This window comes from Ruditapes philippinarum, unplaced genomic scaffold (assembly GCF_026571515.1).
Source record: "Ruditapes philippinarum isolate M1 unplaced genomic scaffold, ASM2657151v2 ctg1683_1_1_1_1, whole genome shotgun sequence".
In the NCBI taxonomy this organism is placed as follows: domain Eukaryota; kingdom Metazoa; phylum Mollusca; class Bivalvia; order Venerida; family Veneridae; genus Ruditapes; species Ruditapes philippinarum.
Genome location: NW_026867030.1, coordinates 126,030 through 141,993, shown reverse-complemented (window position 1 = coordinate 141,993; position 15,964 = coordinate 126,030). Strand labels below are relative to the sequence as shown.

Below are 15,964 nucleotides of genomic sequence, written 5' to 3'. Positions count from 1 at the left end.
TGCAGAATAAAATTTATGCCTCAAAACTCTGGTCAAACTTGTAAATAAGTGTCCTTTTCGATTTATTTGCAAAACGAAAAAACTGTGAACGAAATTGTTCTAAAATAACATTCTAATAAACTTCAAGCATAATACATAATACATGCGAGAATGTTAGAATTGCTTCGTGTTATATCATAGTTGGCATATAGACAATAAAATATAAGTCATTAGTATTTCAATTTTTATTTCTCTTGGATATGTCTCATTAAAAATATTTTTGGTTAAAACCATCAGCAATTAATGGTGTATTTTTAAGATTTTTTTCCATTGACAAGGTAAAGATGTTGAGGGCGCGTCCGTCGCAAAAAGGTTCCACTGCTGAAATTTGTGCAGCCGATTGCTTCTGTTATGTGCCTGAACCGTGTCGATCGTTATCGTCTGGCCGATAACAGTTTCTCATAAGATTCCCTTGATATTTGGTTTTTTTCATAACGGGCAAAAATACTTATCTACTTTTGGCGATAACCTGCGGGTACTGATCTTTATAATAATACTATTCATATAACTACTTATTCAACAATAAGGTTTATTTATTGCAATTCCTAAAGAAATACCTGATATTTGATTGATACTGTCTGAGAAGGTTTTACACACGTGTATATCGGGTCAAAGTTGTACTGTAGATCCCTTGCACAAGAACCATAACTCTGGACTTAAATTAGGCCAATTGGAACGTCCTCGGCTATTATCTATAATCACCTCAGAGTTAATACTTTTACCACGTCAGAAACACAGAGTGTAATCCTCGGTACTGTAAAACTAATGTATATATTTGACATCCAAACGAAGATAAAGTCTGTTCAGTACAATTATGATTGAAAATATGTCTGACAACCATTTTTAATTTAAATATGCCCACTGATGTACAATTTTAAACAAATCCGACTAAGTGTCAACAGGTTGGTATTTTGTACTTTCGGTTTCTAAAATATATAAATAATGTATTGTTTGTTTTTATATCTATGAATTCACTTATTTTAGGTTAACTTTTACTTGATATATTGAAAATTACAATTATCCTTATCACACCATTTATTCTCACGCTACTGATATTAAAACAATACGCGTGTGCTCTTTTATTTACGCAACATTAAACCATAATAGAGGCTATTTCCATTTTAAGGATATTATGTAGTAAAAAAACGTTGTTGAATATTCAACATGAATTTGAATACAGAAAAAAGACAGAGAAATTGGCGTATTATCGCACTTCATATGAGAACCTAAGGTGAGAAAGATGAATTTATAGAAGAGAAAAGAAGAAACGATTAAGAATCATCAAGTAGGCAAAAAGATATAGCCTGATTCTTAATTTTTTCCCCAAACATTTCTTTCTTCTTTTGTTCTATCTGTTAACAATGATCGAGATAAAAAGTCTGTATCGCATGCAAATTTTATCGAGGGGGGTTATCAAATCGAACAGGAAACAAATTGACATAAGTTTTGTACATGCATTGAAATGAATATTCAATTAAGTTGTATAAATACCATATCAGAAAGTAAGTAAAGACGTGAAATGAGAATATTAATCGTTTATATTCACGCATGTATACCGGTATCAAGTGGTTACCAGAAAAACATGCGGCGCAATTGAAATATCAGGTGGGTCAAAATGATAATAAAAAGTGAAATTATTATGAATAAAACAGAACAGGACATACTCTTTATTTGGAAGGCACATATTACAAAATATTAAATTCTGCAATATAATGCATGCCAATTTATATATAAAATTATAAGCAGTGGGAAATGGTCAATACATAAAAAGAATATACATACAAACAAAGTAATTGTACAATAATTATTGCTTATGGGTACAGTATTGTTATTCAAAAATAGTGTTTCAATTTCTATTCTTTGTATGAATGTTTTTTAAATTATTATTATTTTGTTTTACCAATGTGATTTTATTGAAATAAAAGTTGTCACTGGAGAGACATAGAAATTTTTAGTGAACATGTAATAAATATTGGTAGGTTAAGTGTTAAAGAAAAACCGAAATTAGAATAGAAGGAGAACGGAAAATGATATAAATAAAAAAGGCATGCGTAGCATTAAATCGACGATTTCAATTGTCATAACTGTGTCGTTACAGCAATTTTATACATGTAACACAATATCATTGTGCATGAAAAGTATTGAACTATACTATTTTAGTAATCATGCGAATCATTATCAAGGTACAAATGGAGAAGTCTGGTGCTTAACAACAAGAAAAAGATGGGGAATAAAAAAGGAGAAATTCCACTAAAACTTGAATACAGTGCACTGACAGATGAGGGGCAATAATAAAAGTAGCTTTACTTGACATATATAGTTTCATTTACTTCCCTTTAAGTAAAAAATACGTAATAAAAGATATGCTAGTCATAGCGTTTTATTATGTAAGTGACATTCCGTGACATATACGGTCCAAATGATCAAACACCGTTAACAGACACACCTCTTGCGAATGCTTCCTAACAGAAATAGTTATAATTGAAATCAGCGAGGTTAATAAGTTTGACATAAAAATAATAAAAAACGCATTAATCTAGTTTTATGTGCATTCTTAGTTGACAGTCTATATAATGTTATTCGTGCGCGTTTCCATTCTCCACTGTATATACTGTATATACGGCACACAGCCCGAGAGATTTAGATATATTATCATTAGTCAGCTTAAAGTTATAACAATAATACTAATTAATCTAGTTGGAAAATTTTAACTTTTGATTTTTCAGTTAAATAGATGTTCAAAGTAAGCTCGAAGTAGTTGAACAAAAATATTACAGCTTAGTCGAAATTCAAAGCTATTTTGATAGAATTTTCAAGAATAGCTTGAAATTCTGCTTTGATATTTTTATTTCGATCATCGAGCTAGCTCGAAGTTCAAAGCTAGCTCAATATTCACTATCTAATGAATTTCCATCTTCGATGTCAGTGCCAACTTGTTTCGAGTGTGATATTTAGTGTAGTAAGACCAATTAGAACAACTCGACAATTACTCATAATCATGTCCTTATCCGAAGATTGACGAAAAGGGCTGAAAGGTTGCGATTGTTATAATGGTTAAAGGGTGGCAGTCATTGTATGAAGTGAATACATTTTAAATGGCCTCTGTTTAGTCCGATCACGAGGTGTAAGATGTCTGGTTTTTTGTTCGCAAAGACTAGATCATGTTTTTCAAAACGTTTTTTGTCTAGGCAAATTTTTGTGAAAAAAAACAAAAACAAATGTTTTACAAAAGACGAACTGATACCATTTCGTCTAGACAAAAACTTAAAACATATCGAGAATAGGTTTGGCGAAATAAACGTGTTCTTTTTAATGTTTGTGAATAAAATAATTTGATTTGTGTTAAAGCGTCTAATTTAATTGAATTAAAATCATCGACATCATGATCTCATTCATTGGAGGCCCTTTCACGTTTCCGTAGTCCAGTGTTTTTTTCAACAGATAAATGAGAACTCAAGTGATGTTCCACTTTTCTAAATTTTTATTGACATATAATAAGATTTACAAACATGATGGATAGGTATCGCAGAAGAACTCTATAAAAATAAAGTCAATGTCATTATCAGCTTATTTTAGGCCAAGTGAGCTTATCTTAAATAGATAAGAGATAGTGAGAAACTGTTAAAAAACTGAAATAATTCCACATTTATTTTATTATTATCATGAAACTAGGTGGAACTTTCACGTTACTTGGCTTGGTAGTGTTCTGTGTTGTTTGCGAAGGGAATGCAGAGCAACACGAAAACTTCAAGGACATATTAAACAGACTAAATGACTTGGAACATAAAGGTTATCACTTTTTGCTAAATTTATTTATATTTATATTTGCGGAGATGGAAACAGTCACCTAGCTCCAAAGGCATGCACATGATTACATATAAATTATGGTTTGAAGGTTAGTGTAAAGCCACAAGAACCGTACCTTCTTTAAAGACCTATAATGCCCCAGAAGAGTCTTTATTTCTCAAAGGTTTATTTTTATTTTGGTGTCCTGTTACAGTTTCCAAATATCTGAACCATCTTTTGCTTCGCTTGCAATTTAGCAATTATTAGTTTTAGTAATTTAGTGTTTTGCATGACATACAATATACTCCTTTCTTTACTTTTTTGCTACTTTTTGAGGTTGTTTCTTAGAAATGAAAGCAGTTGTGCAAACATACCTTGATTATTTAATGTGAAGGTAAAGAATTTCAAATAACTGTTTTGCATATACCTGTATTTTGGTAACATGAAAATGTAAGCGTTCACTCTAGTACACGTAATAAAATACACCTATCCCAAATCCCTACCCTAAATTCACACATATTCGCATTTTCAAAATTACTACATGTATTTGGAAAGGTAATAAAACTCTATGAACAGAAAAACGCTGTACACCTGCTTCCTCACTTAATAAACGATGGTGTATGTATGATTCACTGGTCAATTGCAACCACGGTTTCTGTGCACGAGTTATAACGGGAACTTTCAAACCTACGGGAAAAACACACTGTATTCAAATGATAAAGAAAACCCGCTAATGGCCTTGCCATACTTTGAGTCATCCGACAACCCCTTAAAATGACCAAAGAAGTCGCCCGAGGTGTTCCGATTAACTTCCTGATGTACATATTGACCACCGTTTTTGGCACCGTATAAAAATAATCGCTTTGACCCGGCAATGGACAGAAATAGACGGAAGGTTGAATTATGCCCGCTTTCCATCGCCCTTTCGTTTTAGATGAGGCGAAGATACATGTATGTTTAAACATGTTTAGTCCAAATGTTTCTAACTTTTGTCTTGTCTGCTTGTTTTTTATTAGTTAAAACTTCAAATGAGAATTACAACCAACTACAAGAGAAGATGGCGGTATATGAAAAAATAAACGCAGATTTATCGGCTGAACTTAAACATGAAATAGCCGCATCCAATAAGAAAGATGACGTCATAAAGTCACTGGTGACCGAGCTTGACACTATTAAGGAAAAGATTGACGTTTTGGAAGCCCAGCACGTGCAACAGTTAAAACATGAGTCTGACGTTGGTGCAAACACTGATAGAAAGAAAGATGTTCCACAGTCAGCTTCACCTCATACTGGTTGGTATATTGATTTAGTAATATGTGTCGATGGAGTACTTTAAATTTATCACTTTCGAGTCCGCTTCCTGGAACCAACCAGTACTGGTGTCATATGAAGAAACATGGCCGTGACCCGAGTAGAGTTCGAACCAATGATCTCTGGGTTGAGAGGCAGACAACTTAACCACTAGGCCAACGCTCCCCATAAAGCTAGAACATTTAAGTTCAAAAGGTACATCTGTGCAAACTTTTGTAATTGAGAAGCTTGATTTTTGTATTTTGATATTGAAATCCTTTAAACTTTGAATGGATTACCGTTCCAAATCCAAAGCTGCACATAACCGCAACATAATATCCTCAGGCTAAAAGTTACGTTATTGTGGATTTGACAGTAAGTGAGAAAGTTGAAATGTTTAACTGTCTGCTTTGTTCATTCGTCGTCATTTTATTTATGAAGTATGAGTTTAGAACAACATATATACTAACAAATGAAAGTTCGCTGTGTGTTTACACAAAAACAGTTAAGCACATTCTTGATTGTAAGATAATGAAAAGCAAACTCTGTTGTTGGTTTTCGGCGCGGATTTTTCGATTCACAGTAGAGTTTTGGCACATTTTATCGTCTGCTGCATCCGTAAATACAAAAAAGTGAGGGAAATTACCGGAAAAGTGGTTCATGGTACATGTAATGGACAGAAAATTTTTTTTAAAGTCGGATATGTTCCTTTATTTATCTTTCAAAGTTGATATACTTTCTTTAAATATTTTATGAATTTTATTTCTTTTGTTATTTTTTTTAAACATGAAAAGCAAGTTGATCAAGAAAGGGCGACGTTATATATTTATACATGTACATTTTTGTATTTCCTTTTAAGAATTTGGTGACAAAAGAGAAAGCAGATTTGTGTTAGACCAGGGAGAGGCAGTTGCGTTTCATGCGGTGGTTGGTGCAGGCAGTGTTGTCCCTCATTCTGGTATTAACCAAACAGTCGTATTTGAAACAGTTCTTCTAAACATTAACAATGGTTACCACTCACATCATGGACTTTTCGTTGCACCGACAGCTGGTCTTTATATATTTTCCACCTCTGTTCTAGACGGCGGATCCAAGCCGTTGATTCACGCCGATCTTGTTAAGAACGGAAATGTTCTAGCACGTGCGTATGGCCATGGAAACGGTGGATATCCGGAACAAGGATCTGTTACCGTGGTAACACAGTTAAATGCGGGGGATGAGGTATGGGTGCGACTATCGTGTTGCCAGGGTTCACCAGTCACTGGCAATAGATACACAAGTTTCACTGGGGCATTGCTTATGTTAATGTAACTAAGTCAATAAAATATGACATTGAAAACAAATATGTAAAGATATCTTTGCTATAGCTATATCGCAGAGTGAGGATATAATTATGCAGCTTGACTCAAACCCGAAACCTTCAGAATAATATTCCGCAGAGTCATTTTTTTCCAATAATTATTGATCAGCTGAATACCGTGTCAAATATCATTATATCATATTTTATTGTCACAGGGTAGAATAAATATTACAACTCCTGGCGTAGGTTCGTCAATATTTCATGAAAATAAGTTTGTATACATGAATAGATTGGACGTCGAAAACGACATGAATTGAAAATAATGGCATTTTGCGAAACTTTTCCCAATTTCTTTGCTATTTGAGGGATTTTAATGAAATAAAAAGCGTTGGCACTTGGATTGATCCTTTCAGATGGCGACCAGAAAGAGATAACCGTGATCTGGTCTTTTATTGCAGTAGTGTTCTTGTTTGTTCCGCATGATGTTTTTGTTACGTTTGGGGCCTTATATCTTTATATACATACATGTTGTATATAGACCGATTATGTAAAATTTTTGATTATGTGACTAGCGCCTGTGTAACACAGTAAGCGATATTAATGTATATTTCGACATCTTTTTCGGTAATTTACGTGGATTGTAAGTGCCGTTTGCAATGTGAAAATTATTTTCTTTGTTATTTTCACAATATATTACTTTTAATTATATTTTCAAAATTTTCATGAAAATAAGCATGAATAAGCATGCTTTAAGTTATAGTTCCAAACTGAAAACTTTTAGAATTAATGTAAGTAGAATTGTATGAGAAAAAAGACAAAGTCACATAGAGAAGGAAAGTTCGCAGGAATTTGGAAGAAGGAAAATGTTAAAAGTCAATGTAAACCCTTATCTCAAATCTGTTTCATACAACGTACAACCCAATTGGACATCGAACAACATGAATAAAAGTACAATCAGACTCAAAAAGCAGTTCATTTACATACTAGCGAAACACTATAATGGTAAATAATTTGATATTAAAGGTTAGATTTGTATACTTTCAAGTATCAAGTACGTGCAGAGCCAAAACTGTTATATAACTGCTAAAACATATGAAAAACTATTAGAGAATGCTAGAAAACTTTCAATGTGATGAAGTGAGCGTGGCAGATGAAGGGAGATAACAAAATATAGCTTTACATAGCAGATGTTGTTGCATTTACTTCCCTTTAGTTAAAGTTCGGTAATATTCAAGTGCTTTTATTGAATACAATTTATAATGTATTTATAGAAAAGTTTTCAGATCGGCAGGAACTGGTGGTCTCCGCCTACTCTATCGTGAACCTGAACTCAACCAGAGCACGACCTAAAGTATGTAAGCTACAATAAGGTCTTCCTGCAATGACACGAACCCCAGACCGTGCCAGGTGCACTCCTGACCCTCGACTTTCCAGAATCATTATATAAATATGTAATTGAATATACACAGTGATCCTTACAATGAACAACAATTGACTAAACTATTACATAAGGACCTGCAATGACATTGTACGAAAACAGCCGGGTAAAAGGCACGTTTACATGCACCGGATTTAGAACATATTTCAGATTTATCGCTGCTCCTTGAGGGCGCTCAGTCTCATCAATATTCTCATTGTTTATTACATGTTCTCAACTATCCTGTTATAGAACCAGTATTCTGTTAGCGTTGATTAACTTCATTTGGATGATGATTACAGGCTGTTTTCTCCTTAATTAATTAACCGACTCATTTGAAATAACACTGTAGCAATGTTTGAGAAATTAGTGTTTCTTTGTTAGTGACAGAGTGTAGAGATTACACACTAAGAGTTCTAAAAGAACAGAAATATATAATGGTTTTGTCAATGAGCACATCGTTCATGTCTACATTATATGCCGTAAGGAAGATTAACATTTTATTATCGTGTCTCTTAATAGTTGTGTTATAAACGTTCTTGGTAGCTGTCCATATTCCCCGAGGAACGTTCAATTTTCCTCAAACGGTGAGTTGATTGTTTGTCCATGTTTGCGGTATATAAAATCAATGGTTAAAAGTTGATATAACAATTTTATCGCCTTGACCTAAAGTGTGAGGTGTTTTTAACGCTGTTTGGCAAAAGCACTCGCCACATTTCTGTGCATGGCAAAGATATTCCTGAAAATGATAACATTCACTAGGATTTTTATTGCACGGATTGCTCGTGCTACTTCAACACCATTATAAGAGAACATCAATATCATATAGAACTTTACAGACGTATATATTCATTGTGTCATAGATCTATTGGTGATGAATTTCGTTTTCGAGTGTCTGTGTTTTGTTAACAGCAGGAAACGTTTTTTGAAATCTAACTATTTATAAAGAAAAATATTATACATTCTACTGATCTGCTTATGAACACTGATGTCAACTTAACAGATTACACCCTCCCCCCCCCCCCCCCCAAAGAAAAAAAACTTTGTTTATTTTGAAGAAATTATACTAAGATTTAAATGAGCCAAGTATTGTATAAATTGTACTCCATTGAAGTAGCTATATTATTTTAGTAGTAATATTAACTCTCCCGCGATAGTTTAAATTAAAAGCTCAAATATATATATCATGTTATAATGATTGTTTCTAATGCGTGATCTATTACGTAAATTAATTATCACCTCGTGTTGTCGTGTTTGCATCATTCGAGTGGAATGTTTGCATAATTCGAGTGGAATAAAAAAAAAAGAAAAAAAAAAATTTAACCTCGCGCGGATATCACAGTAAACTGCACATACTATTACCATGTCATTGGAAAAGGCTACTTCGTTTGATGTTTGATTCAAAAGCATATTGTCATAGATTTTAACATTTATACATCGATTCATCATCATAATGCGAACTGTAATGATGTTTTGTAATTGAAATAGATAACTGTTGGAAAAGAAGATATAAATCTATCAGTATTTACTCTTTTCTGTCACGTGACTTCATTTCAAACACTCTTTCATTCTGATTTCAATTTGATTTTCTCAAATTAAACAAAATACAAATATTAGATAATTCATTCACTCGGTTTTCAATTAAACATTGTTTGATAATAAAGATGTTAATTGTTTGATGGAACTATCAAATACTCTCACCCGTTGTCGGGATGAAACAAAAGTGATTAAAAGTGATTATATTAAAGTTACATCTAACAAATAAAAACAATTTGATAATGCAATTGTATAAATTGAATGTACATTGTAAATATAATTTTGAATGTAAAACAACAAATACACGTGTTTATATGATTTCACAATCTATTAAAATTTAATTCATTACTATATACCATTAACCAATCAACGTGAAGAACGTACATCCCAAAATAATGTTTAAAAATATATTTTTGGAACAAAAGTTTCGTTTGCCTCCATATCGAAACGTGTCATTGTTACGTTAAACCTGCAGCCTGTCTTAAAGTATAGAATGTTAATTTATCAAACCTCGCTTACAGATTTAAGACGGAATAATAGTTATTTCATTGGTCTTGGCAACAATATATATATATATTTTTTGTGTATCATATTCTAGTTTATTCAAATTTGGCCAACTGTTTTCTCGTTTAGGAAAGACGCATTCTTTTTCATGGGGACCATATCCCATTTTTTTCATGGGATGATTCGAAAGCGTCAAATTTAAGGTTCAATGGTCACCGCCGTTTAAACACATCTGTGGATAGTTGAACTATTCCATGTTTAACTATACAAAGTGCTAGTGGACGTGAACGGTAGCTTGCTCATAGCACTACCGTCCATAAACAGGCTCAATCAAACCCAGTCTGCAATAACTACAAATTTGCAGGTTTTTTTTTAGTTCTTTTTGGAATTCTTTTTTCTCTCATGTTACTGAATACCATTTCTAAAAAAGCATTGACAAATCAATGCATCTTATTCTTTAAAGCACACTAAGTTATAAATAAACACTATTATATTCTACTTTAGTTTTAAGGAAACAAAAATGTAAAATCGAATACATCTTTTAATGAAACTGGTATTTTATATGTACTTTTTCAAAGATAATCAACATTTGTTTATATGTTGATATTTGCATATTAAGAACTGTTCAACATGTTCAATGTCTTGAACATTGTGCAGAATTGAAGGCATAATAAAGTAAAACAATATGCATTTTTTTAATTTTCAAAGCTTTTATTTTTTACTTACTTTATTTATCAATATCTATATATATACAAATCAATATTTTATTATTTTTACTTATTCTTTACATACTTTATTTACCAGTATATACATACATGCTATAATTTTCAGCCCTCAAAAGCTTTTATTTTTACATACTAAATTGTTCTAACAGGTTCAGACAGTGATGTCGGGGTCCAATTAAATGAAGTAGTGATAATGATCTTTGTACAAAGTTCGCTGAAAAATTACAACTAAATATTTAACATAAAATATATCACATTGTCGCAAAATGGCTAAAAATGAAAAAACGCAGATATATATCGTATCCCACGTATGTAGTATCTTGTATTATAAGTTCGAAATTTACACAAAAAGTCACATATCTCCGATAATTCCAAATTCCAGTCATTCTTTTGATACCATGTATATGAAAATAATGTTCACATTTCGTCAAGAAATTTCACATATCTGTTTGGAAACAATCCCTCCTTGCCCTTACATTCACCATGCCACTGTCCATTTGCAAACATCTTTGTTACAACCACTATATCACCTTCCTGAAAAACAACAACACAAGCTTTTTGTGACCATTCTTTTAAATTATAAAATTTAGGACAAGTCCACGTGTGATTATGTAAACAGGGATCAGACATTTTGCACACAAGCTATAAAAATAGGCCATGATCATCTGCCATGTAAGGAGAGATTAATAGCAACTAAAATATTAGTCGATTTCTACATAAAACGAATGAAATGGCAAGTGCGGTAACTGGATTTATTGATTTGAATAAGTAGAGACCTTGTAAAATGTAATAAAATGTTCATACTAGTACACCAAATGTCAGGAAGGCTATCATTTTGTACTTGTCAATGTCAATATCAATGTATGCTAAAAGAGACAAAGTTGATGCTACCAGAATAATAGCTGAGGCTACTCTAGTCAATAGGTATATAGTCAATAGGTATGTAGTCAATAGGTATGACTACATGTAGCCAATAGGTATGTAGTCAATAGGTATGACTACCTGTAGCCAATAGTTATGACTACCTGTAGTCAATAGGTATGTGGTCAATAGTTATGACTACCTGTAGTCAATAGGTATGTAGTCAATAGGTATGACTACCTGTAGCCAATAGTTATGACTACCTGTAGTCAATAGGTATGTGGCCAATAGTTATGACTACCTGTAGTCAATAGGTATGTAGTCAATAGGTATGACTACCTGTAGCCAATAGGTATGTGGTCAATAGGTATGACTACCTGTATCCAATATGTATGTAGTCAATAGGTATGACTACCTGTAGTAAATAGGTATGACTACCTGTAGTAAATAAGTATGACTACATGTAGTCAATATGTATGTAGTCAATGGGTATGACTACCTGTAGTAAATAAGTATGACTACATGTAGTCAATATGTATGTAGTCAATGGGTATGACTACCTGTAGTAAATAGGTATGTAGTCAATAGGTATGACTACCTGTAGCCAATAGTTATGACTACCTGTAGTCAATAGGTATGTGGCCAATAGTTATGACTACCTGTAGTCAATAGGTATGTAGTCAATAGGTATGACTACCTGTAGCCAATAGGTATGTGGTCAATAGGTATGACTACCTGTATCCAATAGGTATGTGGTCAATAGGTATGACTACCTGTAGTCAATAGGTATGACTACCTGTAGTCAATAGGTATGACTACCTGTAGTCAATAGTTATGACTACTTGTAGTCAATAGGTATGTAGTCAATAGGTATGTAGTCAATATGTATGTAGTCAATAGGTAAAAAAAAGATACATACATGAAGAGTCAGTTGCGATTTGTCATATGGATTGGAAATCCTGGCTTTTGTTACAACTGCTTTTGATGGTAACCGCTTCGGCACTGACGGTGGCTGTAATGAATGATTAAAAACACTGAAACAATGATGATGTAACTGTACATAACATAATATTTTTACATTACACGCACAATTCAATCACTTCTGGTAAGCGTCGCATTAAAATGTCCTTTACCTCATCAAAAAGAAAATGAATGCATGTGTGTTTGAATTATGCAAGTAATTGAACAGTATTTTTGCATGTATTATGGCGGGCGAATATGCGACATTAGGAAATTATCAAAATTCGACTGTACAGTTTTGTAAGTTTGGTTGTTTTCGATCTGCAGCTTGCCAAAATTCAGCAACATAAGGTGAATATTTTTAATTGCTGTAACGTCATACATTTCCTTTTTATAAAAAATTATATTAAATTATCACATCACCATAACTTAGAATATCAAACATAAAGTATACATATATTATCAAATGTCATCAAAATAAACTTTAACTATAGTAAAACATAAGTGTCAAATCTCTTTCCCAACCCCATTTACGCAAAACTTTAAACAAAGATAAAAATCTACGATAACCGTAATTTACAACGGTATCAAGTTTTCTTCGTCCTATGGTGAATAGTTAATTGGTTACAAAATGAACTTTATCAGTTTTAAATTTTGCATTGTACAATATTACAAACTTACTGGCGACTCGTCCCTGTGCATATCTTTCTGTGGTTTTTGTGCTACTCCCGCTCTCCGTTCTTCCTTGGTAGTTTTATTTTCCTGCATTAAAATAATAAAAAGGCATAATTATCATGATTGATACTTTACAAATAGTAAATTGTATTATCCACAATAAAGGTGTTTTTTTTTTCTCGGTTGTTAAGAAGTATAGTTGTTATAGCCTTTTAAGTACTCCATGTTTATCACCTCTTCACCTTGTTCATAGAGGAATTGAGCAACAACTTTACTAGTCAAAATATATTGACGTGCCAAAGCTTGATTCTGAGATATTTTCGTTCTGGGGCAGAATCTCGCTTTAGATTGTAGAGGCGAGATATTGCCCAGACACGAAAATAGCACCATATATGGTCTCAAACCGGTACGGAATTAGACCCAGCCCGTTGTAGTCTAGAAAGTAGTTCTTTAAAATTTTGAAGTGGCCCAATTTAAGTCATCTCTAAGTAAATTGGTCATAATTAAAGTGTATTTATTGCATGTGTGTAGTTTTTGTGTGTTATATGATGAGTTTAAAAGTTGTTTTTTGTGTATTCTCCAGGAACTCATTTGTTGGCGGAAGGATTAAAGATGTACCACCCACCAGCAGTCAGGAGTTTTTAAAGTGGTGAATTTAAACTGTGTTACAACAGAGTGAAGATTTCTGAAAAAAGGAGATGGCTAACCTATTATATTTTGGGCATCATTTGACTCAGATAGTGTTGATGTTTAAAGTTGAAGACAGTATATAATTCATCAAGAACAGTGGAATCCAGAATTAAGCCTCAAATGTGACTGATTTACTATAGAACAAAGAATACGAAAATTCACCAGGCCGACACCATATCTCGTCGCGCAGTACAATTACTTTACATTATAAATGTACAGCTGTAGCAAAAAGCACAACTATATACACGGGTTGTAATGGCTTGATGTAAATCAGATTGACTCATTAGTGAAAGTGTGATACCTAATATAAATACTCATTACTTACTAAGATGTGGTATCCATAAAACAGAGACCTCACTCATAAAGGTATGATATATAACTTATAACAAATATTATGTCCTCGTTTATAAAGGTGTACTATATAACATAAGTCCTCACTAGGAAAGGTGAAATATAACATTAGTCCTCAGTAGTAATTGGGTGATATATGACACAAATCCTCACTTGTAAATGTGTTATATATAACATATGAAGCTGTGACAATAAAAAACATCATAAGTCCACTATTGCAAAAGATGTGATATATTGTACAAAAGTCCTCACTTGTAAAGGTGTGATATAAAACGCAAGTACTTACTTTTAAAGGTGTAATAAAAGGAACAGGCACAATGCCTATTCTCCCCTCGGCATTTTTAGCATACCACCATCTCTCCTCTCCTTTTGATATTATTTCTAGAATTTCACCTTTTATAAACGGTAAATCGTTCTGGTTCTAGAAAATAAATAATTTAAAAATACTGAGCTCTTTTCAGAATATTGTATTTGATTTGTGAGTTATTTTAAAGTTATTGAATAAACGTTAACACATATAGCTATAATGATGGGCCACGTTAGTTATTCGTAACTATAATTGCGATAAAACAGTTAATAAAACATAAAGATAGCTCTACCAGTAGATAGTAGTAATATAAATAAACAAACACTCACACTGCCGGGAAAGTCTGACGTAGTTACCACTTTCAGCCTTGGAGCCTGAAAATTAATCATTTGACAGTATAGATTAATGGCAGCGTATGACATTACAATTTGACATTAAAAGTCAATCATTTGACATAGTGTACAAGTCATATGACATTATGTATAAACCATTTGGACATTACATTACTTATAGCGGGCACGGTTATTGCGAACTTCCGGTTATAAGGAACAATTCTTTTGGTCCGAATTTTGCCCTTCTTTATTTAATATAAAAAATATGGTTATAGGAAATTATCGCTTACAAGGAACTCATTTCTTTGCCCCAATTAAGTTAAAAGTACACAAAATTACACTTTTATAACCGACTATCAGTAAACTTTCGTTTTCATTGGCACGGATTAAAACTCGGCCGAATGTACCGTTTATTGTAAAAATTATGTACTTCAATACAGCTGTGAAAATGAATTTAATATTTAATTAGCAGTAAGTAATAGTTTTCTATTTAGGATATTTTAGCATGAGTTCTTGTCACCAAGGTTAAACGATTATTCCTTTTATTCTATTATTTCTTTTCTCTAATAGCTTTGCTCGATAAAAATTATCTTTCAACATAATGACGCATGCTATTTCTTGAGTAAAATCCATTGAAATGTACAGAAATGAAAAGAAATCTACATGTATATCCTTCATAAGTAAATGTCACCCTAAAATTAAAATAGACGATACTCAATATACAGGGAGAAAAATCGAAATCTTGTTTATTCTTAATCATGGAAATAAATTGAAAAGCGCTGAGTTTGGAAACAAAATATGATATTTTATGAGAAATTAAGAAAGGGAGTAAAACTAAAACTGAAATAGCAAAAGATTTTCGAAACGAAAATATTCTAGAGGAGGATCAAGCGTCACATACCGTATAATTATGCTAAATTATGGAAAATATCATTATAGGAATGTTAACACAACAATTGAAGTCAGGTCAGATGTTGACGTCTATAACAAAAATAACTTACCGGGTCCATGAGAGGTGTTTTGTTCAGGAAATGTGATGAGTAATATTCTATTATGCTTGGTACATCGTTAAATGCCGTATCTCTCTCTCCTATGTGGTATTTTATACCACCATCCTCCTCTACTCGTCGAATAAGATATCTGCTTAATGCCCCACCCTCTCTGTAAAGTAGAAATTACACTTACATGAAT

At 32.7% G+C, this 15,964-nt stretch overlaps 2 protein-coding genes across 3 annotated transcripts in view; one reads left to right on the top strand and one right to left on the bottom strand.

Moving 5' to 3' along the window:
* Positions 1 to 3,582: 3,582 nt before the first annotated feature.
* On the top strand, positions 3,583 to 6,440 carry LOC132734564 (multimerin-2-like). Its single transcript, XM_060721330.1, has 3 exons — positions 3,583 to 3,828; positions 4,842 to 5,117; positions 5,975 to 6,440. Exons 1-3 carry the CDS (start codon positions 3,702 to 3,704, stop codon positions 6,424 to 6,426), a joined length of 855 nt encoding a protein of 284 aa, XP_060577313.1. The 5' UTR covers positions 3,583 to 3,701; the 3' UTR covers positions 6,427 to 6,440.
* Positions 6,441 to 10,996: 4,556 nt separating this feature from the next.
* Positions 10,997 to 15,964, bottom strand: part of LOC132734566 (adapter molecule Crk-like) — a 10,614-nt gene continuing 5,646 nt past the window's right edge. For both annotated transcript variants that reach the window (XM_060721334.1, XM_060721333.1), the window contains 6 exons: positions 15,775 to 15,934; positions 14,771 to 14,815; positions 14,421 to 14,555; positions 13,100 to 13,180; positions 12,378 to 12,470; positions 10,997 to 11,131 (listed from right to left, as the gene is read on the bottom strand). In XM_060721334.1, the coding sequence (XP_060577317.1) occupies positions 11,015 to 11,131; positions 12,378 to 12,470; positions 13,100 to 13,180; positions 14,421 to 14,555; positions 14,771 to 14,815; positions 15,775 to 15,934 (631 nt within the window). In that variant the 3' untranslated portion in view covers positions 10,997 to 11,014. The remainder of the gene's footprint in view (positions 11,132 to 12,377; positions 12,471 to 13,099; positions 13,181 to 14,420; positions 14,556 to 14,770; positions 14,816 to 15,774; positions 15,935 to 15,964) is intronic.